We start from the raw sequence: 24,825 nt of genomic DNA on the forward strand, positions 1-24,825 counted from the left end.
AGGCTGTTTCGGTTAATGTTACAGGGCCAGATCAGTCATTCATCCCAACGGTTGCCCCTGCAACTACTGAAAATGCTGCTGCCCCTCTTCAGGAACCACACGTTTGTCTGGCCTCTCAACAGATACCCCTCCATTGTGGTTGAATCTATGGTACGGCTATCTGTATCGCTGAGGCACGCAATCCTCCCTACCAGTGGCAAGGTCAGTGGTTTGTGGTTAGGTCCACCTTTCATGACGATTGTGTTTCCCACTGGCAGTGGCAATTTTCATCAAAATAATGCACCATTTCACAATGCCATGAGTGTGGTAGAATGGTTTGAGGAACACAGTGGTGAGCTCCAATTGATGTGATGGCCACCCAACTCAGCAGCTCTGAACCTTGTGGAACACATCTGGGGTGTGATTTAACACAACATCAGAGATCATCCCCCCTTCCAGGATTTATGGGAATGAGATGACCTGAGTGTACAGATATGGTGCCAACTTCCTCCAGTGATCTACCAAGGAATCATTGCTTCCATGCCACAATGTCTCCCTGCTGTTATCAGTACCAGAGGTGGACATACCAGCTTTTAGATGGGTGATAATTATGTTGGGGCTGATTAGAGAATGGCAGTAACCATTATTGAAAGAAGATTGTTTTACTGTAGTGATAGTGATGGTGATAATGATAATGGCATATAAAGTTCGGTCAAACACCACATGCTGCCTACTAGTCCTGTATGGCTCATCCTCCAGTCCAGCTTCAAGACACCGACTGCCCGTGAGATCCATAGCCATTCCTTGCTACCCATTGTGGCTCCACAATACCCAATGGTGCCACGAGCTCTGAGCTGTGAGAAGTGACATCTGCCAGGCACATGAGGCTGGAATTCAAAGAGGGAGCCCACCATGGCTCAACCTCCCCCACCAAACCAAAATCCCCCTTCCCCACTATTAAGGACCCCTTTACATCTGAATCTCCTTCACCTTGGTAATGTGCATGCATGACACTTTACTTGTGTGTAAATTCAAAATCAGGTGATTTGTGGGCCTACCACCCTGACAATCTCACAGGGTCCCAAGAACTGAGGAGCCAGTTTGCTAGCGAACCCTAACTCCCATAGCTCCCCTTTTTGAGCAATATTAGGGTTTTGGACTAACACTCTGTCCCCAGCCTTTGCACTGCACCATTTAGCCCCTGATACTAGCAGATGGCTAGCCTGTGATGGGCAGTTTTGGTATTATGCCTAGCCTGGCTCCAATTGTGCTGTGTTACTGCTAGGGTGACTTGTTCTAGAAGCAAATCATTGATTGACCACAGGTTGACAAGAGGAGAATTTACTGTATGTGCTACCACAAGGGATACTGGAGCAGCCTCCAGGGTTTTGGGCTGTGCAGTGTTAAAGACAAACTTGAGCCATGGTACTGACATGTCAGACTTCATCTGAGCCTTGTGAAAGATGAGCACAACCTTCAACTTGCAGTTCACCTGGTCAGCAAAGCAGAACCTCATGAATAGCTGGGAAACAAAAGCTAACAAGCATCATGGGTGGCCTATAAACAGAAAGAATTCATAATAATTGCTGGATAGCTACCAGGATGGTCACTCCTGTGCTTGGAATGAGTAAAGAAAAACGAGAAAAGTCATCCATGATAACTAATAGGTGCCCAATACCCACACACACAGTGGAAGCAGACCTATATAACCAAAAAGAAATTTATGCATCAGGCATTTCTCATGGGTAAACTCTAAAAGACCCTTGAGGGAACTTTGGTAGGGCTCAGCTCCCTTACAGCACTCCCACTCCCCCACCAACCTGTGGACATCCTTATACAGGGAGGACCAGGTGATGTGTTGTATGATTTTGACAACAGTTTTATAAATGCACAAATGACTGCCTAGGAGGGTGTTACGGAAATAACGAGCCATAACCTAAGACCTCGATTGTCACTCTCTAAACAGAATTCCCAGTGTTGAAAATAAAATCTGAATTTCACAAGGGCAAACAGAGTTGCCAAGGCTTCCCATTCATACGTAGAATGTTTCATCTCTGCAGGTGAAAGTTTCCAAGGTGCATAGGCTATAGTGCATCAACCTGCCACACACTCCCTCCCATTCTGCTCCTGCAGGAGGACAGCTGCCACTTTCTACTCCAGACGAATTAGAGGTGTCAGTCTGCAAGAACAGGAGCTCAAAATTGGGTGTGGCTAATACTAGTGGGTTACTTTCATCCCATTTGAAATTTTTTAAGGCACCCCACTAATTTAGTAAAATTGGGCACAACTTGCGAAAAAAATTTGCCATGCCTAAGAACCAGGCCACACCTTCCTTATTTCTAGGAGCTGGTAATTTTCGCAAATCACTAGTATGCTCCTGGTCAATTCTAATGCAATTGGTGGAACTAAGATGTCCCAAGAATGAAACCTGTGTGCCAGTGTGATTTTAGAGAGTTTCACAGTAAGTCCTGCCTCCCTCTGGTAAACCAGGACTGCCTCATAATGTTGCAGATGTTCAGACAGACCAGCACTGTAAACAACCTAAACAACCATGTCATCTAGGTAATTCTAGACACACTTGAACTTGAAATCACCCAAAATACAATCTAGAAGGCAAAACAGAATGGCAGCTCCCACTGACAAACCGAACCCTGTTAAAATCTTAGAAGTTCCAGTCTGTACAGAAGGCAGTAATATTGTTGGAATCCTCTGTTAACATTATGTGATAATATGCCTGATTGAGATCCAGGACAGTAAAACACTGAGCCCAACTGAAGCAAGTAAAAGAATTATGTAGATTGGCAAGTTTCACAGATTCCAAAACTACCTTCTCATTAACTGCATGATAACCCACAACTGGATGAAACAACCCACTGCTGCCCATAGATACTGAGTTATGGGAGATGCAAAGGCTGAGGTTCAGGGCCTGATTACCCTATCGAACAATGTATTAGTAATCAAAGCATGGATACATTTCATCTTTGATGGAGAAAGCCTGTAAAGGTCCTGCCTCTCTGGAATGTCATTTGTTAGATGAATCTTGTACTGGATGTTACTGATGACATCCAATTTGTTAGTTAAGATCTGCGGTAAACAATCAAGAACTTCTAGTACCTGCTTCACTTCTACTGGACCAAGGTGACTGAGCTCAAATGGCGAACATTGCAGTAACACACTATGAATTCCTGTGGCAACCTGACAGGAGAAAAACATGAATTTTTCAGCTGAGTTAAGTTTAAAATAAACAACCCTGCCCTGGCTATATAACACCAACCACTACCATTTACAAAAACACACCCCAAAATTAAATTCACTGAAAGATTTTTAATTAGTATTCATTTCACAGGCCAAGAAAATTTTCCAGTACTCAGTTACGCAAACCAGAGGCAACGTCTGCCCAGTGAGAGCTCGACGTTGCGAGGATGGATGCAAACAAGGCTATTCACAGGTATGGCAGAACTTCAACTATCACAGATAATCTAAACGAGAAACTCAACTACCAGAGTTGAGGAGGGTGCACACTGGTTCCTAGTTAAGTTGTTTCCAAAGGCAAGGCAGGAGTTTCCCTACCTTGGACTTGACACGGAGACAGCACTTGTACAGTAGAACACTACTGTGCCTCTTACGTTCCTTATGACATCAGCTGTTTGACTCTCTTTCCAAGGAACCGAACATTACCATACAGAATTCCCTTCTTTGTTACACCGGAAGCACATCCTACGCTTGTTCCTTATGGGTTGTTCACTTTTAAATTTCCTGGAACCTTGATCCCCATCTTGATAATGACACTTAAACCCCCATCACCAGTGGTCTGTGAAACTGAGGCTTAAATAGTGTACACAAAAGCCTCTAATTCAGTAAAAGATGTGCATTTATTAGCAAAGGTAATCCATGAACGGTGTTGTGGCTGCATTTTCTCTAATATATTATTGAGTATTTATATCTCTGTCACTTGGAATTCCAAGGCTAGAATGACCATACACATTCATATATGTACCTAGGAAAAGGTTCATGAGGAAACAGCACTCACCAAAAATGTTCATACTTGAGCAGCCTCTTAATACAAAGTGACACTTTCAGCACACAATTGATTTTCACAACTCCCTTGATGTTGCACTTTCATGTAAAATTCGACTTAAAGCACTGATTAACACAGTGGGTACAATGCCTGAACAACAACAATATTGGAGATAGGAAGACCATTGGCATGAAACATAAATTTGACCATAAGCCACAAGATGGATTTCACCTTTCTTAAACTCTCAATTGAAAGTTCCATTATAGCTTGAAGCAGTAATAGTATTTGGTGAGGTAATTTCCCAGATGGATTACCATGTGGTCCTTAAAGGTGTCTGTAGCATTGCTAATACTTCCAGCAGTTGTCTGTTGGTGGGAGAACCTTGTTCACAAACTATTGATCCTAATTTGTCTAAATAAGGCAGATGACACCACTTGGCAAGTCAATCACCTGCCCCTGTAACTGCAGAGGTTATGTAACATGCTCAGAATAGCGATTACATTGTGGAATACCCCACAAGCGATTATCCCAATGGATAAAAATTGTGCCTGAATTGTATGTATTTGCTTATGGTGGGGCTGACTACATTCTAAACACTCTACATTCTGAGACAAGGTTGTCATGGGTGGAGCTCAGTCAGCTAGTGCAACATATACCTTCCCAGTGCAGTTTGTACTAATCACCAAGGCATTGTCCACACCAGCATGCAGATGAGCCACAAGTTTGGCAACACTGCCCTTACGTAGAAGCTGACACACTTTTAATTCATTGATTAACTGTTGCTTCTTCAATAAGGACAAACTGTGACAGTCACGGGACCCCATGTTCAACATTGGATACCTGCAAGCACACACCTTATGGTGAATGACAGTATGAGGATACCTCCCCCCTTTACTTCCAGGAAAATAACACTCTGAACTTTTTAAAATTTAAGACATTACACACCTTAGTTTAGTGACAATTTAAATAAGGCAATATTGTGTCTGACACCAGTCGTTAGCTTTTATATTCAAAATCTCCACCTTTACAAACTGCAACTCAGAAAATGCTTCAATAAATGAACAAATAATTATTTGGAAACAGGTGGCTCTGTAAGACAACACAGTAGCAGAACTCATCTCAAAGGTTAAAACTGAATAGCGATACTGGAACACAGAGCAATTTACAGCTGCATCGAGACCACTATAAAAAGCAAATTCTTAAAATACACCTCCAAGAGCATCTAGATCATTTAATAAAGTAAATAGGTGCACTGATTTCTAGAGCTGCTTTCAGGCATACAGAGCAAGTATCTTTAAATCTTGCTCCCAATGAGCAGTTAAGTAATTAATAGAGAATTAGTGTGCACAGATTGATATAACCGGCTTCAGACACAGTGAAAATTCTATTAAGATGTACTGTAGAAGAAGCATAAATGATTTAGTAAGTGAATGTGCATGCATAGCAGCTTAGAAATGCTATTTAAAAAGGAAAACCTGTAATAAGTATTCAGAATGAACTTGTAGCAATAATGAATAAAAGGTGAGGAAAGATCACCCCATGTCAACTTCAGAAAACCAAACAGTTGAACAGTAACACTAGATGGTTTTACACACTTTTGCTTGTTCCAGCCTGTGAACCTCGAATGTGCCAGTTAGTTACCAACAGGCCATATTTGCACGAGTCTGGATGAAATCTGAATACGATATGTTGGTTCACATAGAGCTGATCAGCATGTGCTGATGCTAACAGGCCTCGACACTATGTATAAGACGAGCACTCACCCAACAAATCCCCAAACATCAAAATGTACAAAATTTTAGTACAAATTTCAAACAGTAATTTACATAACTTCAGTGAAGGCAGCCCAGGGGTAGCTGGCAGTGGTGCATTCCATGAAGCTGATGTACAGAGGCAATGTTAACACCTACAGTATAATGAGCATTCAGAGTACAGGTCCAAGACAACCAAAGTGTGCCACAGCAGTTGAAAATTGGAACGGACTAAGGGAGCATCTAAATTCCACTGTTATTCTTAATACAACCACATGACCACAGCACATGTACAGATCAATGGACTCTTCAGATGATTCTCATCAAAAACTTGGTCTAAGGCTAAACATGGTCACACTTAAAACTGTGTTCAGGATTACGAAATGATCGAATCCACTGCTAAATGTGGGAAATTGAATAGCAATAACAAGCTTGTTTGGTTGCTAGGCATAACCCTAACCCCTTCCAAGGCAACGCCACAAGGTATTAAGTCGTGCAACACAACTCAAATCGCACAGTTTTTCAGATGAGAAAGCTCCTTGCATAATTTGACTTCCATAGAGAAGAACCAACAGCAAATACAGATAGTGAAGACCCCTTCAATGTCCTGTCTTCTGGTAACACCTGTGCCTGCAACTATTAACTCGGTAGAACCTTTAAAGGGCTACCAGTAACTCCATTCTGTCAATTTTGGCTGAATGGCAAATACTTTCTACATACCCTGCGCAGCTCTGCTATGCCCGATGATGCCACAAGTTCCAAGCAAAAGAAGTGAAATACACCAGGTGTCGGCAGGATTTTAGAGAGGAGGCCTTCCATAGCTCACATAATAATAATAATAATAATAATAATAATAATAATAATAAGCAAATTTCTGGTTAAAGAAGTTCACCTCAACACATTCACATCTAACTAAATTATTTAACAGTTACATTGCAGACCCATACACATTCCCTGATACACTTACACACGGAATAACATATCTGAAACCTAAAGATCAAGCAGACACAGCGAACCCAGCTAAATATCGCCCCATAACATGCCTACCAACAATATACAAAATATTAACTTCAGTCATTAAACAGAAATTAATGACACAAACAACACAGAACAAAATTATAAATGAAGAATAAAAAGGCTGTTGCAAAGGAGCACGAGGATGTAAAGAGCAACTGATAATAGATGCAGAGGTGACATATCAAGCTAAAACTAAACAAAGGCCACTACACTATGCATACATTGATTACCAAAAAGCTTTTGATAGTGTACCCCACTCATTGTTACTACAAATATTGGAAATATACAAAGTAGATCCTAAATTGATACAGTTCCTAAACATAGTAATGAAAAATTGGAAAACCACACTTAATATCCAAACAAATTCAAATAATATCACATCACAGCCAATACAGATTAAGCGTGGAATATACCAAGGAGACTCATTAAGTCCTTTCTGGTTCTGCCTTGCTCTGAACCCACTATCCAACATGCTAAATAATACAAATTATGGATACAATATTACTGGAACATACCCACACAAAATCACACATTTGCTATACATGGATGATCTAAAACTACTGGCAGCAACAAATCAACAACTCAACCAATTACTAAAGATAACAGAAGGATTCAGCAATGATATAAGTATGGCTTTTGGAACAGACAAATGTAAGAAAAATAGCATAGTCAAGGGAAAACATACTAAACAAGAAGATTACATATTGGATAACCGCAGCGACTGCATAGAAGCGATGGAAAAAACGGATGCCTATAAATATCTAGGATACAGGCAAAAAATAGGAATAGATAATACAAATATCAAAGAAGAACTAAAAGAAAAATATAGACAAAGACTAACAAAAATACTGAAAACAGAATTGACAGCAAGAAACAAGACAAAAGCTATAAATACCTATGCCATACCAATATTGACCTACTCATTTGGAGTAGTGAAATGGAGTAACACAGACCTAGAAGCACTCAATACACTTACACGATCACAATGCCACAAACATAGAATACATCACATACATTCAGCAACAGAAAGATTCACATTAAGCAGAAAGGAAGGAGGAAGGGGATTTATCGACATAAAAAACCTACATTATGGACAGGTAGACAATTTAAGAAAATTCTTTCTAGAACGAGCAGAAACTAGCAAAATACACAAGGCAATCACTCATATAAATACATCGGCTACACCACTGCAATTTCATAACCACTTCTACAACCCTTTAGATCACATAACATCAACAGACATGAAGAAAGTAAATTGGAAAAAGAAAACACTACATGGCAAGCACCCGTATCATCTAACACAGCCACACATCGATAAAGACGCATCCAACACATGGCTAAGAAAAGGCAATATATACAGTGAGACAGAAGGATTCATGATTGCAATACAGGATCAAACAATAAACACCAGGTATTACAGCAAGCATATTATTAAAGATCCCAATATCACAACAGATAAATGCAGACTTTGTAAACAACAAATAGAAACAGTAAATCACATCACAAGCGGATGTACAATACTAGCAAATACAGAATACCCCGGAAGACATGACAATGTTGCAAAAATAATGCATCAACAGCTTGCCTTACAACATAAACTTTTAAAACAACACGTTCCTACATACAAGTATACACCACAAAATGTACTGGAGAATGATGAATACAAATGATACTGGAACAGAACCATTATAACAGATAAAACAACGCCACATAACAAACCTGACATCATACTCACCAATAAAAAGAAGAAATTAACACAACTAATCGAAATATCTATACCCAATACAACAAATATACAAAAGAAAACAGGTGAAAAAATTGAAAAGTACATCCAACTGGCTGAGGAAGTCAAAGACATGTGGCATCAGGATAAAGTTGACATCATACCAATTATACTATCAACTACAGGAGTCATACCACACAATATCCACCAGTACATCAATGCAATACAACTACATCCAAACATATATATACAGCTACAGAAATCCGTAATTATTGATACATGTTCAATTACCCGAAAGTTCCTAAATGCAATATAACACATACCGTACAGTTAAAAGGAAGTGACGCTTGATCAAGGTCCGTGTCACTCCATTTTTAACCGGACTTAACGTCTGAGAAGGTGAAGGAAATAATAATAATTAATAATAATAATAATAATAATAATAATAATAATAATAATAATATAAAATCATTATCATTATTTGTACTAGTATATTAGCATTATTGTAGGCAGGTAATTAATACAAAGATCAATTAATAATGTGCTGTATTCTTTGTCTCCTCTGCCCAGCATCTCTCTTAAAGCATTCTTTTTGCTTCATTTGCTTCATTATTTCCTTGCTACACTCTTTCTGTAAGTTCAGTGGTCTACTTTGTTTCTGTCAGTAAGGTGATTTTTAATCAACAACTGTTGTCTGGCTACTAATTACGTAACATTCTCAACAGATGCCTATACTAATTTAATAATTTTTTTTCTATGCTATGACTGTTTCATTTGTTCTCATTTCAGAACTTACTTCAACATTATGGGTTTTTCTGTCTTGATATGCTGGTTGTGCTCCATAAATAGCGTTTCCAGGACCTTTTCTCCTTTTGAGATCATAGTACAGGTCCATGGAATAGGACTGTTGTAGCCTGTAGCCTACGCTCAATTTTTGTGCTGTTAGAAATGTGCTTGTCTCACCAAAAGGAATTCATGAAGTTATAGTAGTAGTAGTAGTAGTAGGTAGTGTGCCAAGGTAGGATGTGTGTGTTTTTTAGTAACTTTTACATAAATAAGTGATCAGTGTAACAAAAGGTTTTGATGTAACTGTCATAGACATTTTATGATTCTGATCTACATCTACGTGATTACTCTGCTATTCACAATAAAGTACCTGGCAGAGGGCTCCATGAACCAGCTTCAAGCTGTCTCTCTCTCTCTCGAATGGAACGCGGGAAAAATGAGCACTTAAATTTTTCCGTGTGAGCCCCGATTTCTCTTATTTGATCGTGATAATTATTTCTCCCTTTGCATGTGGGTGCCAACAGAATGTTTTCACAATTGGAGGAGAAGACTGGTGATTGAAATTTCATGAGAAGCTCTCGTTGCAATGAAAAACACCTTTGTTTTAATGATTGCCACTCCAATTCACATATCATGCCTGTGACACTATCTCCCTTATTTCGCGATAATACAAAACGAGCTGCCCTTCTTTGTACTTTTTCGATGTCATCCATCAGTCTCACCTGATGCGGATCCCACATGCACAGAGGTACTCCAGAATAGGGCGGACAAGCGTAGTGTAACCAGTCTCTTTGGTAGACCTGTTGCACCTTCTAAGTGTTCTTCCAGTGAATTGCAGTCTTTAGTTTGCTCTACCCACAATATTATCTATGTGATCGTTCCAGTTTAGGTTATTTTTAATTGTAATCTGTAAGTATTTGCTTGAGTTTACAGCCCTCAGTTTTGTGTGACTTATCATGTAACAGAAATTTAGCTGATTTCTATTAGTACTCATGTCAATAACTTCGCACTTTTCTTTATTCAGGGTCAATTGCCACTTTTCTCGCCATACAGATATATCTTATCTAAATCATTTTGCAAGTAGTTTTGATCATCTGATGACTTTACAAGACAGTAAATGACAGCATCATCAGCAAAGAATCTAAGACAGCTACTCAGATTGTCTCCAATGTCGCTAATATAGACCAGGAACAATAGGGGGCCATGTAACACTTTCTTGAGGAATGCTGGATATTGCTTCTGTTTTACTCGATGACTTTCTGTCTATTACTATGAACTGTGACCTTTCTGACAGGAAATAATGAATCAAGTCGCACAGGCAATAATCCATAGGCATGCAGTTTGATTAGAAGATGCTTGTGAGGAACGGTGTTGAAAGTCTTCTGGAAATCTAAAAATATGGAATCAATTTGACGTCCCCTGTCGATAGCACTTATTACTTCATGAGTATAAAGAGCTAGTTGTGTTTCACAAGAACGATATTTCCTGAATCCATGCTTACTGTATGTCGATACATCATTTTCTTCGAGGTGCTTCATAATGTTCGAATACATTATATGTTCTAAAACCCTACTGCAAATCGATGTTAGTGATATAGGCCTGTGATTCAGCTTATTACTCCTACTTCCCTTTTTGAGTATTGGTGTGACTTGAGCAACTTTCCAGTCTTCAGGTACGAAACTTTCTGTGAGCATGTGGTTGTATATAATTGCTAAATATGGAGCTATTTCATCAGATTACCCTGAGAGGAACCTGACTGATATACAATATGGACCGGAGGCCTTGCCTTTATTAAGTGATTTAAGCTGCTTTGTTACACCAAGGGTATCTATTTCTATGTTTCTCATCTTGGCAGTTGTTCTTGATTGGAATTCAGGAATATTTACTTCGTCTTCTTTGGTGAAGAAGTTTCAGAAAACAATGTTTAATAACTCTACTTCAGTGGCACTGTCATCAGTGACTTCACCATTGTTATCGCGCAGTGAAGGTATTGATTGCGCCTTGCCACTGGTGTGCTTTAGGTATTACCAGAATATTGTTGCAGACATTATTAAAAGCATCTCGCATTGAAGTATGCGCCATATTTCGAACTTCTGTAAAACTTTGCCAAACTTGGTGATTTTGCGTTCTTTTAAATTTGGCATGCTTTTTTCGTTGCTTCTGCAACAACATTCTGATCCATTTTGTGTACCATGGGGGTCAGTACAATCACTTATTAATTTATGTGGTATATATATCTCAATTGCTGTTGATACTATCTCTTTGAAAACATTCCACAACTTTTCTGCACTTACATGATCAGATCGGAAGGCGTGAAGACTGTGTCTCTTAAAAAGGCGTTAAGAGCATTTTCATCAGCTTTTTAAAATAGATATACTATGCGTTTCTTTTTGATGGTTGTAGGTGTTACAGTATTCAGCCTAGCAGCAACTGCCTTGTGGTCGTTAATCCCTGTATTCGTCACAACGCTCACTATTTGTCCAGGATTATTTGTTGCTAAAAGGTAAAGTATGCTTTCACAACCATTTACGCTTTGAGTGGGCTCATGAACTAATTGTTCAAAGTAATTTTCTGAGAAAGCATTCAGTACAATTTCGGATGATGTTTTATGCCTGCCGCTGGCTTTAAACGTATAATTTTTCCAGCATATTGAGGGTAGATTGAAGTCACCACCGACTATAATTGTATGAGCGGGGTACTTATTTGAAATGAGACTCAAGTTTTCTTTGAACTGTTCAGCAACTATGTTTTCTCAGTCGGGGGGGGGGGGGAGGGGGGGGGGTCGGTGAAACGATCCAATTAATAGATTAATAGTTTAGTCCGATTGTCAGGTATAACCTCTACCCATACTATTTCACATGAACTATCTACTTCAATTTCGCTACAAGGCAAACTACCTCTGACAGTAATAAATACTCCACCACCACCTGTATTTAATCTATCCTTTCTGAACACTGTTAGATCGTTTGAAAAATTTTTGGCTGAACTTATTTCCGGCTTTTGCTAGCTCTCTGTACCTACAACTATTTGAGATTCAGTGCTTTCTGTTAGGGTTTGAAGCTCTGGTTCTTTCCCAACACAGCTATGACAATTTGCAACTACAATACCAATCGTTTCTACAACTACCTTACTGTGTTTTACCTGCCCACTTTCTGACGGATGCCCCTTCTGTGGTTCCCTGGGACCCTCTAACCTGAAAAACCGCCCAGTCACTTCCACACAGCCCCCGCAACCCTTGAAGCTGCCTCCTGTGTGTAGTGGACTCCTGACCTTTTAAGCGGAACCCGGAAACCCACCACCCAATGGCGCAAGTCAAGGAATCTGCAGCCTACATGGTCACAGAACCACCTGAGCCTCTGATTCAGACCCTAAACTCGGCTCTGCACCAAAGGACCACAGTCAGTTCTATCGACAATGCTGCAGATGGTGAGCTCCGCCTTAATCTTGGAAGCAAGACTGGCAGTCTTTGCCATTTCTGTTAGCCGGGGAGGTCACAGCAGTGAAGCGTTCAGAGGACACATAAGACGTGCTCAACGTCCCTCACATCCCCGCGTCCAATCCCCCACAGTGATGCCCTTTGGCAGCAGCCTCAAGCTGTGTGATGGAAGCCAATGCAGCCTGAAGCTGTGAGTGAAGGGTTGCCATCTCAGCTCGCATCTGTACACAATGAGAGTTCCTACACTCCTCCTGTTTGAAGCTCATAAAAATATGTAAAAAGCGAACGGTGTACTCGCCTTAGTAGTAGCAGGAACTAGCGATGCGCTCTCTGACGATCTGACACTCATAAAAGTAGTAAGAGTGATGTGGAACTTGACAGTTCAGTTCCTGCTCCCCCACACAGTTGGTGTGCACTGTATTGTCATTTGATATGAACAACATTGATTTTATGAACAACATTGATTTCCGGTAGTAGCTGTAATAGTATTTGATTACACTGCCAGTATATTGTCACATAAGCAGCTGAGTAGCATAGTTGACATAGTGGTTATATTAGACTGTTCCATGGAGGGTCCTGAGTTCAAAACTCACCTGAACTGTAAAATTTTAATTTCTGTGTTTGGTTCGAGTACAATCTAGAAGTATCCACAAATGGCAAGAATGGTTGTACTGGAATGTACTGTATGTGTTCTGGCCAGAGGCAGTTCGCTCCACGCTCCTGTATGTGCAAGTGCTGAATAAACCTTCGATAAGAGAAGTTATGGTTCATGATTCATCTACCTACACCTGTCTCTACGCGACAATATTCTGGTGGAGGTGCTGGGTATGGGAACTTGTGATACCACACATTATCAACACAGTGGCTCGCATCAGGCCACGACAGAGCCGCCGCTTACATGGTGAGAAACCCGAGTTTGAGCCATATTCAACAGATCACAATCGGTTGGAGACGGAAGAAGAAGACGACGACGACGTAGTCGACGACGACGTAGTCGACGACGACGTAGTCGACGACGACGTAGTCGACGACGACGACGTAGTCGACGACGACGACGACGTAGTCGACGACGACGACGACGTAGTCGACGACGACGACGACGTAGTCGACGACGACGACGACGTAGTCGACGACGACGACGACGTAGCCGACGACGACGACGACGTAGCCGACGACGACGACGACGTAGCCGACGACGACGACGACGTAGCCGACGACGACGACGACGTAGCCGACGACGACGACGACGTAGCCGACGACGACGACGACGTAGCCGACGACGACGACGACGTAGCCGACGACGACGACGACGACGTAGCCGACGACGACGACGACGACGTAGCCGACGACGACGACGTAGCCGACGACGACGACGACGACGTAGCCGACGACGACGACGACGACGTAGCCGACGACGACGACGACGACGACGACGTAGCCGACGACGACGACGACGACGATGTAGCCGACGACGACGACGACGACGTAGTCGACGACGACGACGACGACGTAGTCGACGACGACGACGACGACGTAGCCGACGACGACGTAGCCGACGACGACGACGACGACGTAGCCGACGACGACGACGACGACGTAGTCGACGACGACGACGACGACGTAGCCGACGACGACGACGACGACGTAGTCGACGACGACGTAGTCGACGACGACGTAGTCGACGACGACGACGACGACGTAGTCGACGACGACGACGACGACGTAGTCGACGACGACGACGACGACGTAGTCGACGACGACGACGACGACGTAGTCGACGACGACGACGACGACGTAGTCGACGACGACGACGACGTAGTCGACGACGACGACGACGACGACGACGTAGTCGACGACGACGACGACGACGACGTAGTCGACGACGACGACGACGACGACGTAGTCGACGACGACGACGACGACGACGTAGTCGACGACGACGACGACGACGACGTAGTCGACGACGACGACGACGACGTAGTCGACGACGACGACGACGACGACGTAGTCGACGACGACGACGACGACGTAGTCGACGACGACGACGACGACGTAGTCGACGACGACGACGACGACGTAGTCGACGACGACGACGACGACGTAGTCGACGACGACGTAGTCGACGACGACGTAGTCGACGACGACGTAGTCGACGTAGACGACGACGTAGTCGACGTAGTCGACGACGTAGTCGACGTAGTCGACGACGACGTAGTCGACGACGACGTAGTCGACGTAGTCGACGACGACGTAGTCGACGACGACGTAGTCGACGACGACGTAGTCGACGACGACGTAGTCGACGACGACGTAGTCGACGACGACGTAGTCGACGTAGTCGACGACGACGTAGTCGACGACGACGTAGTCGACGACGACGACGACGACGTAGTCGACGACGACGACGACGACGTAGTCGACGACGACGACGACGACGTAGTCGACGACGACGACGACGACGTAGTCGACGACGACGACGACGACGACGACGACGTAGTCGACGACGTAGTCGACGACGACGACGACGACGTAGTCGACGACGTAGTCGACGACGACGACGACGACGTAGTCGACGACGACGACGACGACGTAGTCGACGACGACGACGACGACGTAGTCGACGACGACGACGACGACGACGACGACGTAGTCGACGACGACGACGACGACGACGACGACGTAGTCGACGACGACGACGACGTAGTCGACGACGACGACGACGACGACGTAGACGACGACGACGACGACGACGACGACGACGACGACGACGTAGTCGACGACGTAGTCGACGACGACGACGTAGTCGACGACGTAGTCGACGACGACGACGTAGTCGACGACGTAGTCGACGACGACGACGTAGTCGACGACGTAGTCGACGACGACGACGTAGTCGACGACGTAGTCGACGACGTAGTCGACGACGTAGTCGACGACGTAGTCGACGACGTAGTCGACGACGTAGTCGACGACGTAGTCGACGACGACGACGTAGTCGACGACGACGCAACTGTGTGCCACCACATGAGACATCCTACCGGGTACTCTGGTGGCGATGACCAAGATCGTAACAAGTGGCTGAAGGTATATGAGCATATAGCCAAATATAACAAATGGGATGACACTGTGTGTTTGGTTAACGTATTTTTCTACTTGGAGGGCTCTACCAAGCAATGGTATGAGAACAAGTAGAAGTTCACAAGCTGGGAAGTATTCCAGGTGGAACTGCAAAAGTATTTTGGCGACACACGATGACGAAAGTGCAAGGCTGAAGATAAAGTGCAGGGCACAGTGTCCAGGAGAAACTACAGCATCCTACACTCAAGCTGTCTTGGAGCTGTGTAAAATAGTGGATCCTAGAATGAAAGGGGAAGACGAGGTTGCACATCTCATGAAGGGTGTTGCTGAGGACATGTATCAAGCCCCACCTGAATGAGCTTTCGATAGTAGACTACTTCATAAAATGGTGCCAGTATATCAAGACAGTGCATCAAAAATGAATTACACAAAAGAAGTTTGAACGGCTTCCAAACGTCGTATTGATGTCTGTGATGGAGGAAGCAACTGATTTCACAAGTGTACTTCATCAGATAGTAAGAGAGGAAGTTCAGAAGGCACTTGGATTGCACAGCAAGCAAAAAACCAAGACGCTTCAAGAGGTCATAAGGTAGGAAATGGAACAGACATTGAACCCAATCTCTCGTCCTTCATTTCCCTTTAAAACGGTGAAAAAAAAGGTAGAGACCCAGGCGAAGTTATGTTCCTACAGTGCTGCAAGAGAAACCGGTTTGGGCACCAAGGAAGACTGACGTCTGGTGGACCCAGGATAACCAACCAGTATGTTTCCACTGTGGACGACTGGGACCTGTGGTGTGCTATTGTTGGAAAAGGAGGTGGAAATTTGATGATGCTCACGCCAGAAGACAGCAGACTGATCTTAGCCGACGCCAACTCCGAGACAACGAAGATGAACAAGATGATGTGGGTGCAGGATGATGTAGGTCACAATCGCTGCAAGCTAGCTGCTGGGGAGGACACTCCCCAACACGCTGATCAAGGTCTTCATTGCTGTTCAGAAGCTACAGCTGATCACCTAGCCGCCACAACCTGGAAAACTAAAGAGTGTGACATTACTTGGAGGTGAGGCCTCCAAAAAGAGAAATCCTCCGCTGTCGATCACTACATAAGTGATGGGAAACTATGTCAAAACCCTCACGGATGGCCACCAGCCCAAGCTCTTGTGGACTCTGGAGCATCATATTCACTCATTTTGGAGAAGTACCATCGCCGGTTGCAGAAAGCCATATTCAACAACAAACATCTCTGCTGAAGGTGGCTAATGGGAAATATGTAAAACCTGCAGAAGATGTCATTTGTGTAGGTATAAGTGGCCATACACAGCTCTTAGAATTCGTCGTCTTACGAGAGTATAGTTCAGATATCATTCTTGGATGGGACTATTTAAAAGCTTCTCAGGCAATTGTAGACTGTGGTTGCATGAAGATTATGCTAGACAAGATGAGATGCTGTGGATAGGAAGATGGCCATCCGAGTGTTTGGACACTGTGTGCTGGATGACGTAATCATTACTGCAGTCAATGCTAGAAGGGTAGCTGTCATGTGTTGTGCCATGCATCAACCCATGTATCTTGCAGTGGAATGTAAGAGGAGCTTACCACTGAAGAATAACTTAGTCATACCAGCCTCTGTCGTCTCGTTTAAGAACGGATTCGGTGAATTGTGGATAGTTAACTGTCGCAAAGAACCGCAGATTCTTCCAAGATGCATGTGTGTAGCAAATGCTGGGTTATTAATTGCAGAACAGCTGAGCATCATAAAAACTTCCCATGCCGAGTCTGTGGGCGAAATTAGCGCTACCACTAAGAGACGAGATGTTCTAGCTCGACTGTCACCAGATCTCACTAAGGAACAACAGAAAATGCTACTTGCCATTCTTCAAAGAGTTCTCTGAATGCTTCAATCCACAGGTGAAGAGCAAATTAGACAATTCGACAGTGAAACACCGGATTAGCACTGAAGACCATCAACCAATAAGCCAGAGAGCATACTGTGTGTCAGCAACAGAACGTCGAATAATTCGCGACAAGGTAGAGAAAATGATTAAGAATGACATCATTCAGCCTTCGCAGAGCCCATGGTCATCACCAGTGGTTATCGTCAGGAAGGATGGCAGTTGGCGCTTTTGTGTTGATTACAGGAAGCTTAATAACTCTTCTACGAATGGACGATATGCTAGATTGTTTGAAGGGGGCTGAGTTTTCTCAACCATGGACATGTACTCAGGATACTGGCAAATCGAAGTAGATGAGGCTGATTGTGAGAGAACTGCATTCATCACCCCCCTGAGGGCCTGTATGAGTTTAAGCTAATGCCATTTGGTTTGTATAATGCACAAGCAGCTTTTGAACGAATGATGGATAATATTCTAAGGCACCCAAAGATGACTATGTGTCTTTGTTATTTGACATTATAGTGTTAAGAGACATTTGATGAACACACAAAAAGACTGAAGGCTGCTCTCAAGTGTCTCCAACAAGCTGGACTGAAACTTAATCCAAGAGAGTGTCTCTTTGGAGTAAAATAAATCAAAATACTTTGACACCTTGTGTCAAACTAAGTTGTGTGGCCAGACCCAGGAAAGGTGAGAGCTATAACGAAATTTCCTGTTCCTAAAAGTATTAGAGATGTGAGAAGCTTCCTCAGGTTGTGTTCTTATTACCATTGGTTCATCAAAGACTTTTGTATCAAAGCCAGACCACTCCAAGAGCTGTTAAAACCCGATGCTAAATTTATCTGGGGTGGTGCTTAAGAGACTTTTGATGTGCTGCAAAAATCGTTGATGACTGACCCTGTACTTGGTCTGTATGATGAGAGAGCACCTACATAACTACACACAGATGCTAGTAGGTATAGGAGTGGCGCTGTCCTGGTGCATATTTCAGATGGAAAAGAGGTTATATGCTACACTTCTTGGACACTTAACAAAAGCCAAGAAAAACTATTCAACTACAGAAAAAGAATATCTTGCTGTGACCTGAGCCATGTGAAAATTTCGCCAGTATATCTATGGAAGGCCATTCACAGCTGTTACAGACCATAATTCACTTTGTTGGTTGACAGGTTTTAAGGATCCAACATGATGACTCGCCAGGTGGGCACTACGTCTTCAAGAGCATGACATTACCATAGTGTACAAAAGTGGAAGAAAACACCAAGATGTCGACTGTCACTCATGAAACCCCGTGCAAGACCTTCAAGACTAATGAAGATAGTGACTGTCTCCCTTCACTCCAGGATCTTTGCTGAGCAGAAGGAAGACGTCAAGATATCTCAAATTATGCTTGCCTTAAATCGGTCAGAGGATGTGAAAGGACAATTAAACGTAGTTAATGGATTGCTTTGCAAGAAAAACTTTGATCTGTTTGGAAAGAAGTGGCTACCAGTGATTCCTAAACACGTGCAGTTAAATTCTGTACAGAATGTCCATGACACACGTGAGACCAGACATTTAGAATTTATTAAGACATACGATAGGATCTGCAAGAGATTTTTCTGGCCAGGTTTGTTTAGGAGTGTCCATCACTATGTGTCATGCTGTCAAGAGTGCCAGAGAAGAAAGGCAGTTCCTCAGAAACCACCTGGCCAACTCATACCAATTCCACCAGCCGAAATGCCTTTCCAGCATCATGGGATTGACCTCCTTGGACGATTTCAAATATCTACCAGTGGCAATAGATGGATTATTGTTTGCACTGATTATCTGACACACTATGCCATTACAAAAGCTGTGAAAACAGCTGAAGTTGAAGTAGTCAAATTCATAGTGGAAGTATTTTATTAAAACACGGCACCCCAAGGACGTTAATTACGGATTGAGGGAAAGTTTTTCAATCGAATCTTGTGACAGAGATAAACCGTCAGTGCACCATTACCCATCACATGACAAATGCCTACTATCTGCAAACTAATGGCCTTACTGAACACCTTAATAAGACCTTGGCTGACATGCTATCAGTGTTCATAAATGTTGAGCAGAGCAACTGGGATGAGGTGCTGCCTTCTGTGACATTTGCCTACACCACCACCAAACAAGACACCACAGGTTTACGCCATTTTTCCTTGTGCATGGGCGTGAGGCGACTACGACAATGGACTCTGTGTTTCCATTACATCCTGATGACGTGGATGATGATTACATCGGCCAGGTGTTAACTAGAGCTAAGGAGGCTCGGCAGTCGGCTTGACTCCACATGCTGCAGGCTCAAGAAAACGATCGCCGAGGGTATGATGTAAGCCACCGCCCTGTTGTCTACTGGCCTGGAGACCTCGTCTGGATCTTTACTCATTCTCTCTGAGAAGCTCCTCAGGCGCTACTTTGGACCTTATAAAGTTGTAAGACAGTTGTCTGATGTTACTTACGAAGTTGAAGATTTCGACCCTGGCATAAGACAACGAAAGATCAGAGATATGGTCCATGTCCTTTGAATAAAGCCCTATAAGGATGCTGCAACCCAGGGTAAATTCGAAGCTCCAGCAACAGGCAACAAGCGGAAAGGTGATGAAGAAAGAAGCGGCAAGCGAACTTCTAAGATCATGTCCAGGGCGAACATCGGGAGTTGGAGTATGCAAGACTGACAACTCATTCCCGGACTAGGACGACGCTGTTCTCTTAAGGAGGGAGCAATGTTGCAGAAGCATCTGAGTAGCACAGTCACCGTGGTGTAGTGGTTACAATACTAGACTGTTAGATGGAGAGTCCTGAGTTCAAAACTTACCTGAACTGCAAAATTTTAATTTCTGTGTTTGGTTAGAGTACAATCTAGAAGTATCCACAAATGGCAAGAATCATTGTACTGGGATCTGTAGCTGTATATATACTGTATGTGTTCTGGCCGGAGGTAGTCCGCTCTGTGCTCTAGTATGTACAAATGCTGAATAAACCTTCGTTAAATGATTCATCTACTTACACATTCTTCTACGTGATGACATCCATGTGAAGATAATGAAGCTAGAAAATATGATCGAAAATAATTGCTCAAGGAGAAGGCTGAAGTTGAAGATAATGAATTTTCAAAGGTGTTGTCATTAATCAGTCAATTTTTTGCTCCCACCCACTGAATTATATCATAGTGGACTCGTCACCCAGAATTTCGAACTGAAAAGGGAGCACTTAACCAGAACTACTATTTAGTTGTTGAGACGTATGACGGTTGGGCTTCATATATGTGATAAGTTTTATATAATATGGGAAGACGATAAGTGCTTAAATGCACTTATTACAGATAATTTTTACCACAGACTCAGGTTTACCCATCCAGCATGAAAGTAAGAGTTGGAGGAGGGTGCAAATAAAGAGGTAGTTTTAGAATTTATATGACTGCATGAAATTAATCATTGCTGTGTTGTGCTGAAAAAATGAGATGGTTATCGATTGTGTGTGTATTCACTTCAGCAGTCCTGTTTTTACTTTAGGGTAAGGACGACCAGACTTACAGTATTATAGTATGCCCCATGTTGGAAATGAGGAAATAGGTAAGAGATTATTTTGTTACGCTTTACCCCCATGTGGATTTAAACATCATCTTTGAGCAGGTGAAGTAGTTTAGCTTGTGAGTTTATAGAATTGCTTATTTACACTATAAGCACAGATAAGAAGTAAATGAGATTGCATTGATGAAGTTATATGAAAATTGGTACCAAGTCCGAAGACTCAAGCTGTGATTTCCTGTTTCAATGACCAGTTCCCTTAATGGTTCCGTGTATGTGAACTCCAGCATTGGATGTTTTTATTCACCATGTGATATTGCTATGACAGTTACAGAATCATTGAAGGAAAATATACACAAAGTAGTGCAGAAAAAGTAGGTGATCATAACCTACTGAGTAGAGACTAAGATGTCTGTGCATACTTCAGAAGTGGTGTAGACAGGCAGTCTTATGAAGTGCTTTTGAACAGTTTTCTGAAAGCTGTCATAAGTTGCAACTTTGACAGCCCACACAGAATTGAAATACTTCAGACCTTGTAACTATGAACAGGTGTGTCCTTACAGATGGTATTAGTGCAGAGAGGGGTTAGTGATCATGATGCCAGTACAGCAACAATGTTAAATGAAATTAATGAATCCTTAACGAAGTCTAGGAGAATAATTTGCTAGAAAGAGCAAATAAGTAGTTGTTAGCACCTCATTTAGACAATGGGTGAATGTCATTTACTTCAAATATGGTGTACATAGAGGAATATGGGCAAATGTTAGATGATCTGTAAATCACAAACTGAATAAGTGTATGGTGAGTAACTTGGTTACAGACAGAAAATACCTACTGTGGTTTAATAACAGAATTTGAAAATGCTGAGGAAACTGACTTGTGCACTCAGATCAAAAAAGTATGCATAGTGGTGACAGGCAAGAGTTATTGGAAATATATGTGTCTGTAAAAAGATCAATATGTGAAGCTTACAACTACCACCATTGTACATGAACAACAGATTTTACTGATAAAATGAGACATTTCTGGTTCTACATAAAATCACTGAGTCAAAGACTTCTATCCAGGCAGCCATTGACCAGCCTGGTATGGCTTTGGAGGAAAGCAGAAAATGATCATTAACCCCTCTCTGTACTGAGTTTTAAAGTTTGTGCAGGAGGATCATATAAACATATTGTTTCACTGTCACACAGACTCCTGTATTGGGGACATAGTAATAGGTGCTCTGGAGTAGAGAAGCAACTGGAAGAGTTGAAAACAAAATAGTTGCCATGTCCAAACGGAATCACAAATGATTTGTCCAGAGAATACTCTACAGCATTGGCCTCTTACTTAGCTTGCATTTATTGCAAATCTCTCACCTAGTGCAAAAACCCAGGTAGCTGGGAAAAAGTTCAGGTGGTTTTTGTATGTAAGAATGGTAAAAGAATGTACGTGCAAAATTGCAGACCAATATCATAACACTTACTTGCTCCAGATTTCCTAAACATATCCTCAGTTCAAATATAATTATTTTCTTTGAGACAGATAGGTTTTTCTGCAAATCTGCATGGATATTGTGCAATACTCATTTTTGTCTTCCATCATATTGTATACTGCTAACCATGGATGAAGGGCAACAGACTGGATTCCACATTCCTGCATTTCTGAAAAGCATTTGACACAGTGCTCCATTGCATACTGTTAATGGAGGCATGAGCATATGGAATAGGTTCCATGATTCGTGATTGGCATGAAGACCTCTCAAGTAACAGAGGCCAGTACTTTGACCTCAACAGTGACTGTTTCCCAAAGATGTTTTATAAGATCATTCTTACTATCTGTGTATGAAATGATCTGATGAGCAGCATTCTGTGTCTTTTTGCTGATTGCATTGTATGTGGGAAAGGGTCATCACTGACTTAAAAGGATACAAGATAATTTAGACAAACTTTTTATTTGTTGTGATGAATGGCAGGTATAGAAATATTCAAGTGAATGCAGATGAATAGGATTAACAATCCCATAATGTTATATAACACCAATATCGTTCAGATTGACATAGTCTGGTCAATGAAATGTCTAGGTATGACATAGCAAAATGATATGAAATGGAACAAGCACATAAGGATGGTAGTAGAATAGGGAATGATTAACTTTCTTTGTATTGGGAAAACTGTGGTTCATTTGCAAAGGAGACCAAATATAGCATGATAGAAATGCCTAGTAGTAGTAGTACAAGATACCATCCACCATGCACCATTTGGTGACTTGCAGAGTTTTTATGTAGACATAGATGTACAGCAGCCAAAAAGAAGCTAGTCAAGTTCAGATTCCATGTGGAATGCATTCTCATGCTTCTAAGTTTGGAAAGTCCCTTTGTAAGGCTAATAAGTTGTTAATTGGAGTATGTGACCGAGCCAGGGATCGGTCGTCTGATTGTGGCATGAAGGGAATAGATGAGAGAAAAGTAAACATAAAACTAAACTAGAGGTAAAACTGTTATCAGCCTGGATGTTTTAAACACTGCAGTTCTCTGCTACACACAGTCCTACAGACTACCATATGCTGTTGCCATCTCCACCTCCAAACTGATTTACCCAGTCAGTTACAAAGTACCTGCCGTTCAATGATCTAGATGATCTAGGACATTTGAATTTGTAGCATCAAAATTACCCATTGAGCTACAAGAAAGGGGCAGAAGCAATTGGTAGTGAAGTCCAGAGTTATTTGCATTAGGTAATAATAGCATTGGGGACGTAATACGAAAAAAAAAGAAACTGGAATAAATAGTTACATAGTCTTAGATTCCATATGGAATGCACACCAAAAGTAAATGCTGAGCAGAGGGGAGGCCACATGAATATGAAGTGCAGTTAGTAGATCCAGGCACACGAAAAACAGTACTGAACTGACCCCTCTCTGCCATCAGAATTATTCATTTATGGAACAGTGGTTTGTCACATGGATAGAAAAAAGCAAAGGCCATTCCAGTCTGTAAGAAAAGTCACAGGGAATATGTGCAAAACTGCAGACATGCCTAGTTGGTGTAAAAATCTTGTTAAATGATATTTTAATTCTGTATGAATGCTCTTCTTGAAAAAAATTAAATTCATCTGCAACAATGGAAATGGATCCCATAATTACTGGTCATGTGAAACTGTTTAGGCTGCTTATTCACAGTGCTGCCACAATGTAGTCAGCCTGTAAAATGAGGCCGTAGTTCTGAAGTTGTATATGTGGGAAAGGTAGCTAATTTGATGTGCCTTTCAATGGCTCCGCAGTTCTGCTATGCAGTTAGTTGTTACCTTACACTTTAAATTACATGCAAGCAGTAAGATTCATTTGAACTGAATGGTACAAATGGATGGGTGTGAAGTACCAGCCATTACCACATGTAAACTATACAAATACTTTCTCTTGTGATGATGTCCAACGTTCATAGCTGACACATACAACATATGGACTGAAAATGAATGTTTCCATAACTGCCTACTTATTTGTGACAAAAAGTATTTTAAGTATAATTACACATTGGCAATATATAAATATAATTGAATCTGAGAATCCTACTTTCACAAGTGTTTGATGGGTTACCACCTATAGCATGTGCTTACATTTACTGCAC

At 42.2% G+C, this 24,825-nt stretch overlaps 1 protein-coding gene across 1 annotated transcript; it reads right to left on the reverse strand.

Annotated features, from left to right (window-relative positions):
* Nucleotides 1-745: 745 nt before the first annotated feature.
* On the reverse strand, nt 746-15,736 carry LOC124770939 (uncharacterized serine-rich protein C215.13-like). Its single transcript, XM_047249239.1, has 3 exons — nt 14,244-15,736; nt 13,664-14,202; nt 746-969 (listed from the first exon to the last, which is right to left on the reverse strand). The coding sequence occupies exons 1-3, from the start codon at nt 15,734-15,736 to the stop codon at nt 746-748; spliced, it is 2,256 nt and encodes a 751-aa protein (XP_047105195.1).
* Between the last annotated feature and the right edge of the window lie 9,089 nt (nt 15,737-24,825).

This window comes from Schistocerca piceifrons, unplaced genomic scaffold (assembly GCF_021461385.2).
Source record: "Schistocerca piceifrons isolate TAMUIC-IGC-003096 unplaced genomic scaffold, iqSchPice1.1 HiC_scaffold_845, whole genome shotgun sequence".
NCBI lineage: Eukaryota > Metazoa > Arthropoda > Insecta > Orthoptera > Acrididae > Schistocerca > Schistocerca piceifrons.